At 48.7% G+C, this 11,547-nt stretch overlaps 1 protein-coding gene across 1 annotated transcript; it reads right to left on the bottom strand.

Moving 5' to 3' along the window:
* Positions 1-239: 239 nt before the first annotated feature.
* sf3b2 (splicing factor 3b, subunit 2) lies at positions 240-6,781 on the bottom strand. The gene is made up of 22 exons (XM_053416098.1): positions 6,617-6,781; positions 6,267-6,313; positions 5,998-6,048; positions 5,326-5,553; positions 5,160-5,210; positions 4,961-5,045; positions 4,678-4,772; positions 4,365-4,473; positions 4,171-4,265; positions 3,740-3,973; positions 3,503-3,625; positions 3,333-3,413; positions 3,015-3,242; positions 2,775-2,924; positions 2,592-2,681; positions 2,171-2,278; positions 1,973-2,080; positions 1,671-1,813; positions 1,229-1,330; positions 923-1,022; positions 649-840; positions 240-537 (listed from the first exon to the last, which is right to left on the bottom strand). Exons 1-22 carry the CDS (start codon positions 6,744-6,746, stop codon positions 466-468), a joined length of 2,622 nt encoding a protein of 873 aa, XP_053272073.1. The 5' UTR covers positions 6,747-6,781; the 3' UTR covers positions 240-465.
* Positions 6,782-11,547: the final 4,766 nt, after the last annotated feature.

Genomic DNA, 11,547 nt, shown 5'->3' with positions numbered 1-11,547 from the left:
GTCACTCTCACGTCTGCGATGTGATGACATCACAGCAACAACCTGATTAAACCCACGTGTTTTAAATGAGATGTTTAACAGTTCACAGAACATGACTCAGCACGTTACTACCACCAGTGGATATTCCAGCTTCTCAGCCAAGAGTCCATCACATGAAGCTCTTACGTTCAGAAACTTCCTCTGAGATAAATCTTAAAATTATGGACATTGTTTGGTAAATTGAAAACTCTGAGGCCAGAACAGTAGCAAACTCTTGTCATCACTTTATTTACAAAAAACAGAAGAGAACATGGTTACACTGAAAAATAACCACAACAGAGAAAATACATGTCGTGTTTGTCACGTGACACAAAGAACATGATGCATCACGTGTATTTAAAAAAAGAAACCGCCAGGTGACCGGTGTAGCAGTTAAAATCTGGGCTTCCTCTCTCCCTTCCTGTCGCTGCCCCCTGGTGTTCAGCTCTAGAACTTGAACTCTTTGTATTTCTTGGCGCCGCCTCGCGTGTCCTGCGGCTGGGCCTTCCGCTTCTTTTGCTGCACGGTGAAGTGGAGAGAAGAGAAGATATTAATATTCAAATGTCACCGCAAGAGGAAAAGTGAAAGGACTCAAAGGGTTCTTCTCTTAGAGCCTGAACGAGTCTGTACCTTCTGTTTGGCTGCGTGCTCGGCCACCATGTCGCTGAAGTCCTCCTTCTCCACCTGGGCCTGCTGCTCCCGGACGTGCTCCTCGTACTTCTGGGTCATGGCCATCGGGTCCAGCTCCAGCTCCTCCGGGGCCAGGGCCACCTCCACGCCCTGTGACTCCTGCCCTCCCCCCGCCTTACGAGCTGCCATGGCCTGAGGAGAGAGGACAGATAACAGTGAGGAGGAGAAGATGACAGCTTCTTGTCTTCATGTGGACGGTGGAGGCGTGTCTTACCCCTGACACGTCGTAGATGTGCGTGGAGGCCATCATGGCAGCTCCCACTGGTCCAGTTCTTCTCTCAGGAAGCACAGTGAAGAGCTGTGGCGTCTCGTTCCTGTGAAAACAACAGAATGATCCATTAAAGCAGAACTTAAGTCAAACTCACGATACGCAGCAAACATGGAATAGTCCTGATCCATAACGAGGGAATAATACAAGCAATGGAAGGAAAACAGTCACCGTTTGCTCAGGACTTACCGCAGAGATATCATGGATATGATAAAACTAAAAGGTAAGTCAGAATCAGATAGAGACACTCACCCGTCCATGGCCTCCTCGATCTTCTTCTTCCTCAGCTCAATCAGCTCGGGGGTCTCCATCCCGGCCGGGACCGAGGAGAAGCCTCCGGGCGTGATCAGTCCACTGGAACACAGGAGTACACACAACAGGCTCATTCATGCACACGAGTACAACCCAAGAGATCATTTCAATTCAAACACATCAACTGAACCAGTTTACATAATCATCCCAGTGTGTGCTTCAACCCAACAAGCTCACAGACCAGTTGATGAACTGGTAACATTCAGAACCTTGAACCTCCCAGCTGAACCAAGCGGGACAGACAGAACTATGTTGAGCTCTTCATCTGATCGACAATAACACGCGTCTAAAAATAAAATCAACGACTTTTCTATTTTGGTTTAGTTTGATCTGCGGATGTTTGTCGCCTCCTGATTAGAACCTGAACTTCAGTTTGAAGTACCTGTCAGCTGGTGTGAAGAACCCGGTCTCATCCGGTTTCTCCTCATCGCTCTCCTCCTCCTCCTCTTCCTCCGACGACTCCTCGTCCGAAGGCTCCAGCTCTCCCCAGGGGGTGTGGTCCAACTCCTCCTCGTCCGCTTTGGCCTGAACACAAACACACACACAAACACACAACAGTTTAACACACATATCTGAACCTTAAATTAAAGTTTATTGTTAAACTGTAAAATATGATGCTCCCATAATGACATCATAGGAATAATTGGTACATAGATATATATCTTTTAAATATGTGCCAGTTACCTGGAAGTCTGCAGCGTTGGTGCCGAACACGTCACCGTAGAGAGGTTTCCCCATCTCGTCCACCGGCGGCTTGCCCCAGCCTCCAGCGTGGTAACCAAACGTGCAGTTCTGAGGAAGAGGAGGATGAAGATTAGATAGGTTGGTTTAGTAATCGGGTCAATACTTTTCAATTTGTGGGGTTGCACGAGAAGCTCTCACCTCTGGGATGGGGGAGTTCAGTCCTGGTATTTTGAGGTTGGGGTAGGAGGGAGGGGGGCCGTACCTCTGCATGGCGATCAGCCAGGGGGGGGGCACCTTGTGGGCATTCTGGGAAAGAGAAGACGACACCTTTTAATGCTTTCATCATTTCTAATATTTTCTATTTGGATCATCTGCATCTGAAGCTATGAAGTGTGAACTCTGTCAGTGTTTCTTCCTCCTCTCGTTGCAGCTCGTGTGACAGGAAGTGACTCATCTTCACATCAACACGTTTACCAGCGGAAACAGAGAAAGCAACACAACAGGAGAAAGTGACACAACAGTGTGACAACAGCACAGTGCACAGTGTGTGGTCATCTCCGGTGCTCCAGAGGAACTGGTTTCAAAGCTTCAGTAACTCGAGGCTCATGGTGGAACTCACTGGTCCCACTGGCATCCCCAGGGCGATACGCAGCTCGTCGGACAGATCGCCCGGCTTCTTCTCCTTCAGACGAGTCTCAAACTCTTTACCCTGCAGACACACAACACAACACAACACAACGGTCAGCCAAGGTCACACAACACAGGGTCATCGAGTAGTCCTGTGGTTTGTGGGCTCTACTACCTCATAGTAAAGATCTCCGTGGATAGTGAGCTTGGGTTTGATCTGCCACTTGAAGAAGGCATCGTGCAGCTTCTGGTAGTCGATGTCGATCTTTCCCATCTTGGGACGGACCTTCTCTCTCATTTTGGTCTTCATTGTTTTGGCGTCCTCCTGTGAGCAGACGACAGAGAGCCTGGTTGAATCACATGTTTAAAGACAGAGAAGAAGCCACAGGGCTCCAGAAACGTGTCAGGAACCCACCTTCTCCTGCAGGGCCTCCCTCATCTCCTGGATCCCCGTCCTCTTGATGAACTCCGGCAGCTCGAACGGAGGCTTCTCGATTCCTCTCTTGCCCTGCAGGTACTTCCTTTTGAAGCACCAGTGGCGGGGCACCGGCACGGTGTTCCTGGTGGCCTTCAGGTGGACGAGCAGCTTGGGCTCCTGGGCGGTCACATCATGCATCTCCACCACATCTGGACGAGCCACCAGCTGGAGCAAAGGGGAGATGGTGTTCTATCCTGAAGCACATTTCTTCCACCGGCTGAAAAGGAGGAGGATGAATTGAGAATCTGAATTTACCTGCTTGAGCTCAGCCACCGTCAGTCTGTTCATCCTCCTCAGCTTCTTCTTGGACAGTTTAGATACATCTGGTCTTAATTCCTATAAATAAAAAAACATTGAAAATAATGTAAACGTAAAGAAGACAGATTTTTGTGGCTCTGCTCTCTGACAGGTGGACGGATTCAAACCTCATCGCTGTCGTCACTGTCTCTCCTCTCCTCCTCAAATCCCTTCTTCCTCAGCACGGCTGTCTCCGGCTTGTCTGTCTTCTCCGGCTCCTTCTCCTTCTCTTTCTTCACATCATCTGTCAGCTGGGAACAAGAAAGAAACCATCGCATTACATAAAAACCCAACGCCATCAAAATAATAATAATACTCTTAACGCTTCGTGAGCTGCTTGTTCTTCCAGAGTCAGATGTTCTAACCTTGAACGCCTCAAAGATCCTCTTGAAGAAGATGTAGTTTGGGTCGTAAATCTCTGGCTCCTCTGTGATGTACTCGATCTCCACCTCTGGCTCCTTCTCTTTCTCCTTCTCCTTCTCCTTGTCTTTTTCTTTGTCGTCCCCCTCCTTCTGATGCTCCTGCTCCACCAGCTCCTTCTTCTCCAGAGCTCGCTTCTTCTTGCTCTTCTTCTTGCGGTTCCTGCGCCTGCGGTTTTTCTGAGGAAGATGTTTATGTTGGGATTACAACTCAATCATCAGGTCTATTTTCTCTGATGATTTGCTCATATAATTCAAAAGAGGGGACTGTGATGTGGTGAATCAAACATCTGAGGTTTATAAAGTTCTCTGATGCTTCCAGGCCACAGGTCACACGGGCTCATTCTACATTGTAAGAGTTTAAGATAAAGACTTACATCTTTCTTAGACATTTGGTCGTCGTCTTCTGTCTCAGACAAGACTGGAGCCGAGGAGTTCATGTCCATCTCTGCTCCCTCATCAAACTCCTCCCCTTTGAAAGGCAAAAGAAAATGAGTTGAGACAAATCAGACCTGGAAAGTAGAACCCAGAGTGTCTGAGCTGATGGGACCCAGGCGACGGCTCTACTGACCTGTGGGGTCGGTGAGCTGCTCCTGCCTGATCTCCTTCAGCTGGAGGATCTTCTCCAGAGCCTGAGGGATCTTGGGACCACTGATGCTTATCTCCTCATTCTGCCAGAGCTGGAACGGAAGCAGAGGAGTTATCACAGTGTGACTTCAGAAGTTCACAATCCTATCTTGAGCTACACAAACATTTCACACAGGCTTTGAAATCAAAAATCTCAACTGAGTGTTAATGTTGAGATGATTTCATGATTCATGTTCTTTATTCTCTTCCACCTCCACTACATGAAATCACACACAGAAGGAGCAGCGTCGGTTCACCTCTCGGTTGTCTTCTCCTGGAGGAGGAGGCACTCTCTGCTTCTGGGTGGGCATCATGCTCACACCAGGAGGCAGCGGCCCACGAGGATCCATACCTGCAGAGCAAACCAGAGTCAGATCCAAACTTCTGTGGAGAACCTGAACGTTCCTTCTCTTCTAACAGAGGTTGAACCAGTTCCACGGACGGGACTCAACATTTTTATTGATTGAAAAACTTTATTAAAGTTGAAAAACTGTATTACGACGATTGTGATTAAGATATTGTGGAGAAATCTAAACCAACCTCTCATTGCACTGATGAGGGGCATGGCCCTGGGGCCCATCTTGGACATCTCCTGCTGACGCTCCTGTTCCAGCAGCACTGCAGCCTGATGTACACGGAGGTAAACAGGTGGAATTAAGATGGTAGAAACTAAAAGGGAGGGAAGTATTAAATAATCATGTGACTAGATTCAACAGGTTGACTATATTCTTCTTCTCACCCTTTTCTGCTGCTCCAGAAGATCGTGTTCATCCATGACTCTGGAATCACCCTGCGACAGACACCAGCATTCATCAGTAAACAAACTGCCTCAGTGGTTTTTAGTCAAAGCTAAACGCAGCCAGTGGGTTGACTGGTCAGTAAACTGGTATTCCACCCCCCCTCACCTGCTGCTTGGCCCTCTCCTCCTGCTGTAGCACCATGGCTGCTCTCTGCTGGACCATCTTCAGCTGATCTTCATGGGACATCCCGGGAGGGGGCAGCCCGGGGGGCTCCATGCCCATGTGCATGCCGGACGGAGGGGGCCCGGGCATCATGCTCATGGCCTGGAGCATGCCCATACCCGGAGGCATGGGTGGCATGGGCATCGGGGGCATGGGGGGGATACCTTGCATCTGTGGAGGAAGACATAAGGTTTTACAACAAATCCATTGATCCATTCATAATACACACATTTTATTTATAGACTTATTCAACAGTGGCGTCAGAAACACTTTGAATGCTTAGAAAGAAACTAGTGAGGTTTGGCTTCTCATGTATAACAAAATATTCATATATAACCAAAAATAAATTTGTAAATGTCGAATGTAAATAGATAAAATATGGTTGATATAGATTTAGCTAAAATTACAGCATTTATACCTCCTCTCCAGACCAGTCACAGAATCTGGATATTTAAACACATTTGAGGATTTTCACTACATGAAGTGTTTTACCTTCATGACATCATATTCTATTATCATGCAATCATCACAGTTTCAAGAGTCACATGCATGATTCCACCAGTGGATCCCAGCTGCTGCTGCAGTGGGTCACTGTGGTGTAATGGGAGCCTTTACCTGGGGGCCCATTGGTTTGTCGTCCCCGTGTTTGCTGAGGAGAATCCTGGTCTGCAGAGACACAGAGGAGCAATGAGGCGACACAAGGGTTTTACATTAAAAACATTGAACTCTAATCAAATGTATTTACTTGATCAGCTTTATACCAACAGTCTAAATCTATAAGTATAACATAGTCATATAACACAAGTTGCACATGACCCTTTAACTACCAGTGCTCCCATTCAGAGCAGACGATGGGATTGCCCTGCCTCGACCGGTGGACTCACCTGCAGCATGTAGCCCTTCAGTCGGTCCATCAGCTCCTCTCTGGGACCTGTGGACACCAGAGAGCGGGTTAGTGTTAGCTTCCCGGTGAACAGGCGGCAGCAGCGCTAGCTAACAGGTCGGTTCTCTACTCAGCTCTTTAAACACGGACCCGAGGCGGGAATAAGCCTCCAAACAGAGAACACGTGTCTTTAAAACGTCTATTTAACTGAAGCAGGAAGTTGTTAGCATAACAAATCAGTGTAAACAGGCCCAGCGCTAGCTCGCTATTAGCAGCTAGCATTAGCAACTGGCTAGCTGCTGTTAGCACTCCTCCCCGGCTCGCCGCCTCCTTCCCCGGTCTTTCTCTCACCCATCACCGGCGCTCCCAGCTCCGCCAGCTTGGCCTGGAGCTCCGGGTGGCTCCATGTGTTCAAAGCCGCGATAGCACTGCCTAAGTCGGACTGGAGGGACTCGGTGCCCGGTGGACCGTCGGACGCCATGTTGAAGCTCCCTGAATGAAACGCTGCTGCACGGACACAAGAGAGGCCGAGAGCATCATGGGTAGGCCGCAGTGGCTGCTGGGAGGTGAAGTCCGGAAGAGGAAGGGGCGCAGTGGCGGGTTACAGCCTCTAGGTGTCAGTGTGGACACTCTGAACCTGGTTTATTATGTCCACTTATTAATTGAAGAGCTTTAAAAGTCTGATCTGACAAAATGAACAGTTCGTGGAATGGAATGGTCAGCTGCTGAGACAAACTAGAGACAGGACATCAGAGACAGAACTAGAGACAGAACTAGAGACAGAACTAGAGACAGACATGAGAGACAGACATGAGAGACAGAACTAGAGACAGAACTAGAGACAGAACTAGAGACAGAACTAGAGACAGAACTAGAGACAGACATGAGAGACAGACATGAGAGACAGAACTAGAGACATAACTAGAGACAGAACTAGAGACAGAACTAGAGACAGAACTAGAGACAGAACTAGAGACAGGACTAGAGACAGGACATCAGAGACAGACATGAGAGACAGAACTAGAGACAGAACTAGAGACAGGACTAGAGACAGAACTAGAGACAGGACTAGAGACAGACATGAGAGACAGACATGAGAGACAGAGCTAGAGACAGGACATCAGAGACAGACATGAGAGACAGAACTAGAGACAGAACTAGAGACAGGACTAGAGACAGAACTAGAGACAGGACTAGAGACAGACATGAGAGACAGACATGAGAGACAGAGCTAGAGACAGAACTAAAGACAGAACTAGAGACAGAGCACTAGAGACAGAACTAGAGACAGAGCAGTAGAGACCAACATGCAAGATATAATATGATAATAGTAAACTTTATTTGTACAGAAGCTTTCATATGAGTCCTGCAGCTCAGAGTGCTTCACATTCTATGTAGATGGAAATAAAATCATATTTATAAAACAAAAACATGTTTATAAAATCTAATTTAATTTGTATTATACTCTAATATAATATAATATATTGATTTTTAATTAATGTCCAAATAAAGCATGTGCATGTCAGTGTTTGTGAGTAGTGTGAGTGCGCATGCGCATTATGAGCATCGCCTGCAGCAGTTGAGAGAGAGAGAGAGAGAGAGAGAGAGAGAGAGAGGGGGAGGGAGTGGGGGGGTGGTGCCTCTCTCAACATGGAAGCAGACCCAGTCCTGTAGAGTGAGAAGTGGATCGTCTGACGGAGACTCGCTTTCTGAGGTAAACACAAACTCTCACGTTCACTTCTGACACACGCGACAAATCTGAATCACGTGTTTGACGAGCTGGACCGAACTTTCTGTTTGTAGCTTCAACGAGCTTCAAGTTCGGAAAGAGAATCTGTCGAGACGCGAAGAAACAGTCCGGCTCCATGTCTGCGTGAAATCTGAAAGTCTGCCTGACGTGACGCGGGTTGTATGTCGTTTGTGATTGTGTTGTGTTCTCCGCTGAACCAGATGTGTGAGGGACGTGTACACAGCTGCTGCAGAGTTACACAGCTGTGTGTGTCCCTTCCTGTGAGGGGCCACACCCACCAGCAGGGACACGGGCCCTGTGAGGACCATGTGTCCTCACAGGGATCAGGGGACAGGTGTCCATATGCAGGAGTAGAGATATAGATGTAGAGATATAGATATAGATCTATATATAGATCTATATATGTATATCAACTGTCAAATCCAAGTTGTGACAAATCTAAAAGATGTGTTGTTTCTTTAAGACGTGCGCTTCAAGTTTGTGTGAACGTAAATAATCAACTGTTACGTGTCGTGTAACATAAACTCTGTACGTAAAAACCAGTCGGGCAAAAACATGTTTCAACGAAAAACGTGGAAAGTGTCAACGTACGTTCAGCAAAAAGTTTGTTTGATGCTTTTTAAAACCTCCGATCATTCGTGTAACATGAACTTGCGTGAGTAGAGTCTTAAGGCTAAGGGTTTCTGACGCTAGAAGCCGATCTACCATAAAAAGGCTCATATCATTACTCAACCATTTGTTTTGTGTGCTGCTGTTTATTATTGTGTTCAGCCATCTTGGTTTTTTGAAACCAGAAGTAGCCATATTTGGAGGAGCGGGGGCGGAGCCTAACTGAGATCCACAGTATCCTATGGGACTTGATGGGACCATAGTGAACGTCCTGTTGAATCGTAGAACTGACGTTAGAAATCAGGTGGGATTTTCTCATTGAGACGTCCCCCTCTGCTGGTCATATGAGAGAAGACAGGTTTCTAGACGTCCCTGTTGGCTTCACTTTCCGGACCTCACGTTTTCTCATGTGCTTTAAAATGTCTGACACGTGGAGTCTGGTTTCATCCCGGCTTTGATTCAAATCTCTGTGATCGTCAGAGTTTCACTTCCTCTGCCGACACCGAGCGCTCTGGATCCTCTGCTGCTCTGGTTCCTCTGCTGCTCTGGTTCCTCTGCTGCTCTGGTTCCTCTGCTGCTCTGGTTCCTCTGCTGCTCTGGATTCTCTGCTGCTCTGGTTCCTCTGCTGCTCTGGTTCCTCTGCTGCTCTGGTTCCTCTGCTGCTCTGGATCCTCTGCTGCTCTGGATCCTCTGTGGCTCTGGTTCCTCTGCTGCTCTGGTTCCTCTGCCGACACCGAGCGCTCTGGTTCCTCTGTGGCTCTGGATTCTCTGCTGCTCTGAAACCTCTGCTGCTCTGGATCCTCTGCTGCTCTGGATTCTCTGCTGCTCTGGATTCTCTGCTGCTCTGGATTCTCTGCTGCTCTGAAACCTCTGCTGCTCTGGATCCTCTGCTGCTCTGGATTCTCTGCTGCTCTGAAACCTCTGCTGCTCTGGATCCTCTGCTGCTCTGGATTCTCTGCTGCTCTGGTTCCTCTACTGCTCTGAAACCTCTGCTGCTCTGGTTCCTCTGTGGCTCTGGTTCCTCTGCTGCTCTGGTTCCTCTGCTGCTCTGGTTCCTCTGCTGCTCTGGATCCTCTGCTGCTCTGGTTCCTCTGCTGCTCTGGTTCCTCTGCTGCTCTGGTTCCTCTGCTGCTCTGGATCCTCTGACGAGCGCTCTGGATCCTCTGCTGCTCTGGTTCCTCTGCTGCTCTGGTTCCTCTGCTGCTCTGGTTCCTCTGCTGCTCTGGTTCCTCTACTGCTCTGGTTCCTCTGCTGCTCTGGTCCCTCTGCTGCTCTGGTTCCTCTGCTGCTCTGGTTCCTCTGCTGCTCTGGTTCCTCTGCGGCTCCAGGGACACTCTGGATGTTTCATGTCACAGTGTCTGGAAGGTGACCCGTGCACACACACACCCTGAGGACACTGGACCTCACAACCCTCGGGCGTCGCTCTACACTCACATCAGATGAGAAGCTGTCCTCACATCAGCTCCGTGTCTCTTCCTGAGTTCTGTAAACTCATGTGACCTCTGACTCGTCCTTATCTCCGTCAGTCTGCAGCCATATGTTTCTTCTGGAAGCTGCATGACCCATATCTTCTTACACATTGCATAATAACAGCTATTAATAACACAATGTGTTTGCTACCTCATCTCAAGGTAAAGGCTCGTCACTGATGACTGTGTGTGTTGTTCATTACACAACCTGTGAGGGGGAAATATCGTCTCAATGTAAAGCCCGACTCAGTGTGTTGTGGTGCAGCTCATGTGTGTGTTCAGCCCGGCAGTGTGCGGAGGGCTTCATGTGTGTGTTGTGTTGTTGGACTGCAGCTGCTTCTCCTTCCTGTCGTCTGCTGCCTGTCGTTACTCGTCAGGCGCTGAGGTGGAGGAGGTCCACGGTGTGTGAGGGCAAGGGGGGGAGGAAGTGGGTGGGGGGGTGCGAGTGAATTTCATATGTGAGGGGAGATGAAATATTCATTGTGAGCAGATTGAAGTCATGTTGGGTTTGAGCCCCGATAACACGCAGCAGAGAGGGAACCACAGACTGGTTTGATGTTTCACTGGGTGGAGGATCCTCTGGTTCTGAAGGAGCCTGAGAAGCTGAAGGTCCTGCAGACACAGAGCAGTGTGTGTGTGTGTCTGTGTGTGTCTGTGTGTGTCTGTGTGTGTTGTTCTGATAGACGACCTCTAGGACCCCTGGCGTTGGAAACAGGTCGACCTCTCTTTGTTCAGGGATTTAGGTTTGTTGTGCAGATTGTGTGTTTCATCAGGTTTAAATGTTGTTTGTGTTGTTTTAAATGTTGTTTGTAGTAACACTTTCCACAGTTTCTCACAATAGGGACAGATATGAACACTGTGTAACACAACAGAGCTCCAGTGACTCACAGGGAGACTTGTAATGGGTGCGGCTCACAGCGAGCAGAGGAAAGTGTAACTCCGCTTGGCGCCCTGTGCCAACAAACTCCGTCCAGCCTCTGGCGTGACTGACGGGCGAGTCTCGAACCCGGAAGGGTGCACGGTGCAGATAGCGGGGGGGGGGGGGGGGGGGGGGTGAGCTGCTGAACAGCGGGACGGGGAGGAGACAATGGAGGACAGATGTTAGTAGACACACACACTGAGAGGAGCTCTAACCACAGGTTACTTCTTCCTGGTTTGATTCCAGCCTGAGAGCTTTAGCTTGTTCTGGGCCTCGTGCTCTTCACTGAGCACCAGGACTCACACCCTCCTGTTACACTCACTGTGAATACACACGCACATGCACTTCCTTAATGGGACCTGTCTGATCACACATTAACTTTACTGACAGAGGCGGTGCACAGTCACAGTGGGACTGTGATGTCACTCAGTGGTTGTGAAGCCAGTGTCTCTGCAGGGTTCAAGCTGGAGCAGGAGGACGATATGTCTCTAATCCATGGGACCATGAACAGAGTGTCCCTTTGCTAGCATGTGTT

Source organism: Pleuronectes platessa, chromosome 23, assembly GCF_947347685.1.
Source record: "Pleuronectes platessa chromosome 23, fPlePla1.1, whole genome shotgun sequence".
Lineage (NCBI taxonomy): Eukaryota > Metazoa > Chordata > Actinopteri > Pleuronectiformes > Pleuronectidae > Pleuronectes > Pleuronectes platessa.
The sequence above is the reverse complement of the archived record's forward strand: the minus strand, read 5'-3'. Positions and strand labels throughout refer to the sequence as shown.

Excerpts from the sequence above, each read along its gene's own strand:
- sf3b2 (XM_053416098.1), bottom strand. The coding sequence starts at position 6,746 with ATGGCGTCCGACGGTCCACCGGGCACCGAGTCCCTCCAGTCCGACTTA. Across the intron at positions 3,414-3,502 it reads ACAGTGACGACAGCGATGAG|GAATTAAGACCAGATGTATC; the intron begins GTTTGAATCCGT and ends TTTTATTTATAG. Across the intron at positions 2,279-2,591 it reads TGGGGATGCCAGTGGGACCA|AATGCCCACAAGGTGCCCCC; the intron begins GTGAGTTCCACC and ends TCTCTTTCCCAG.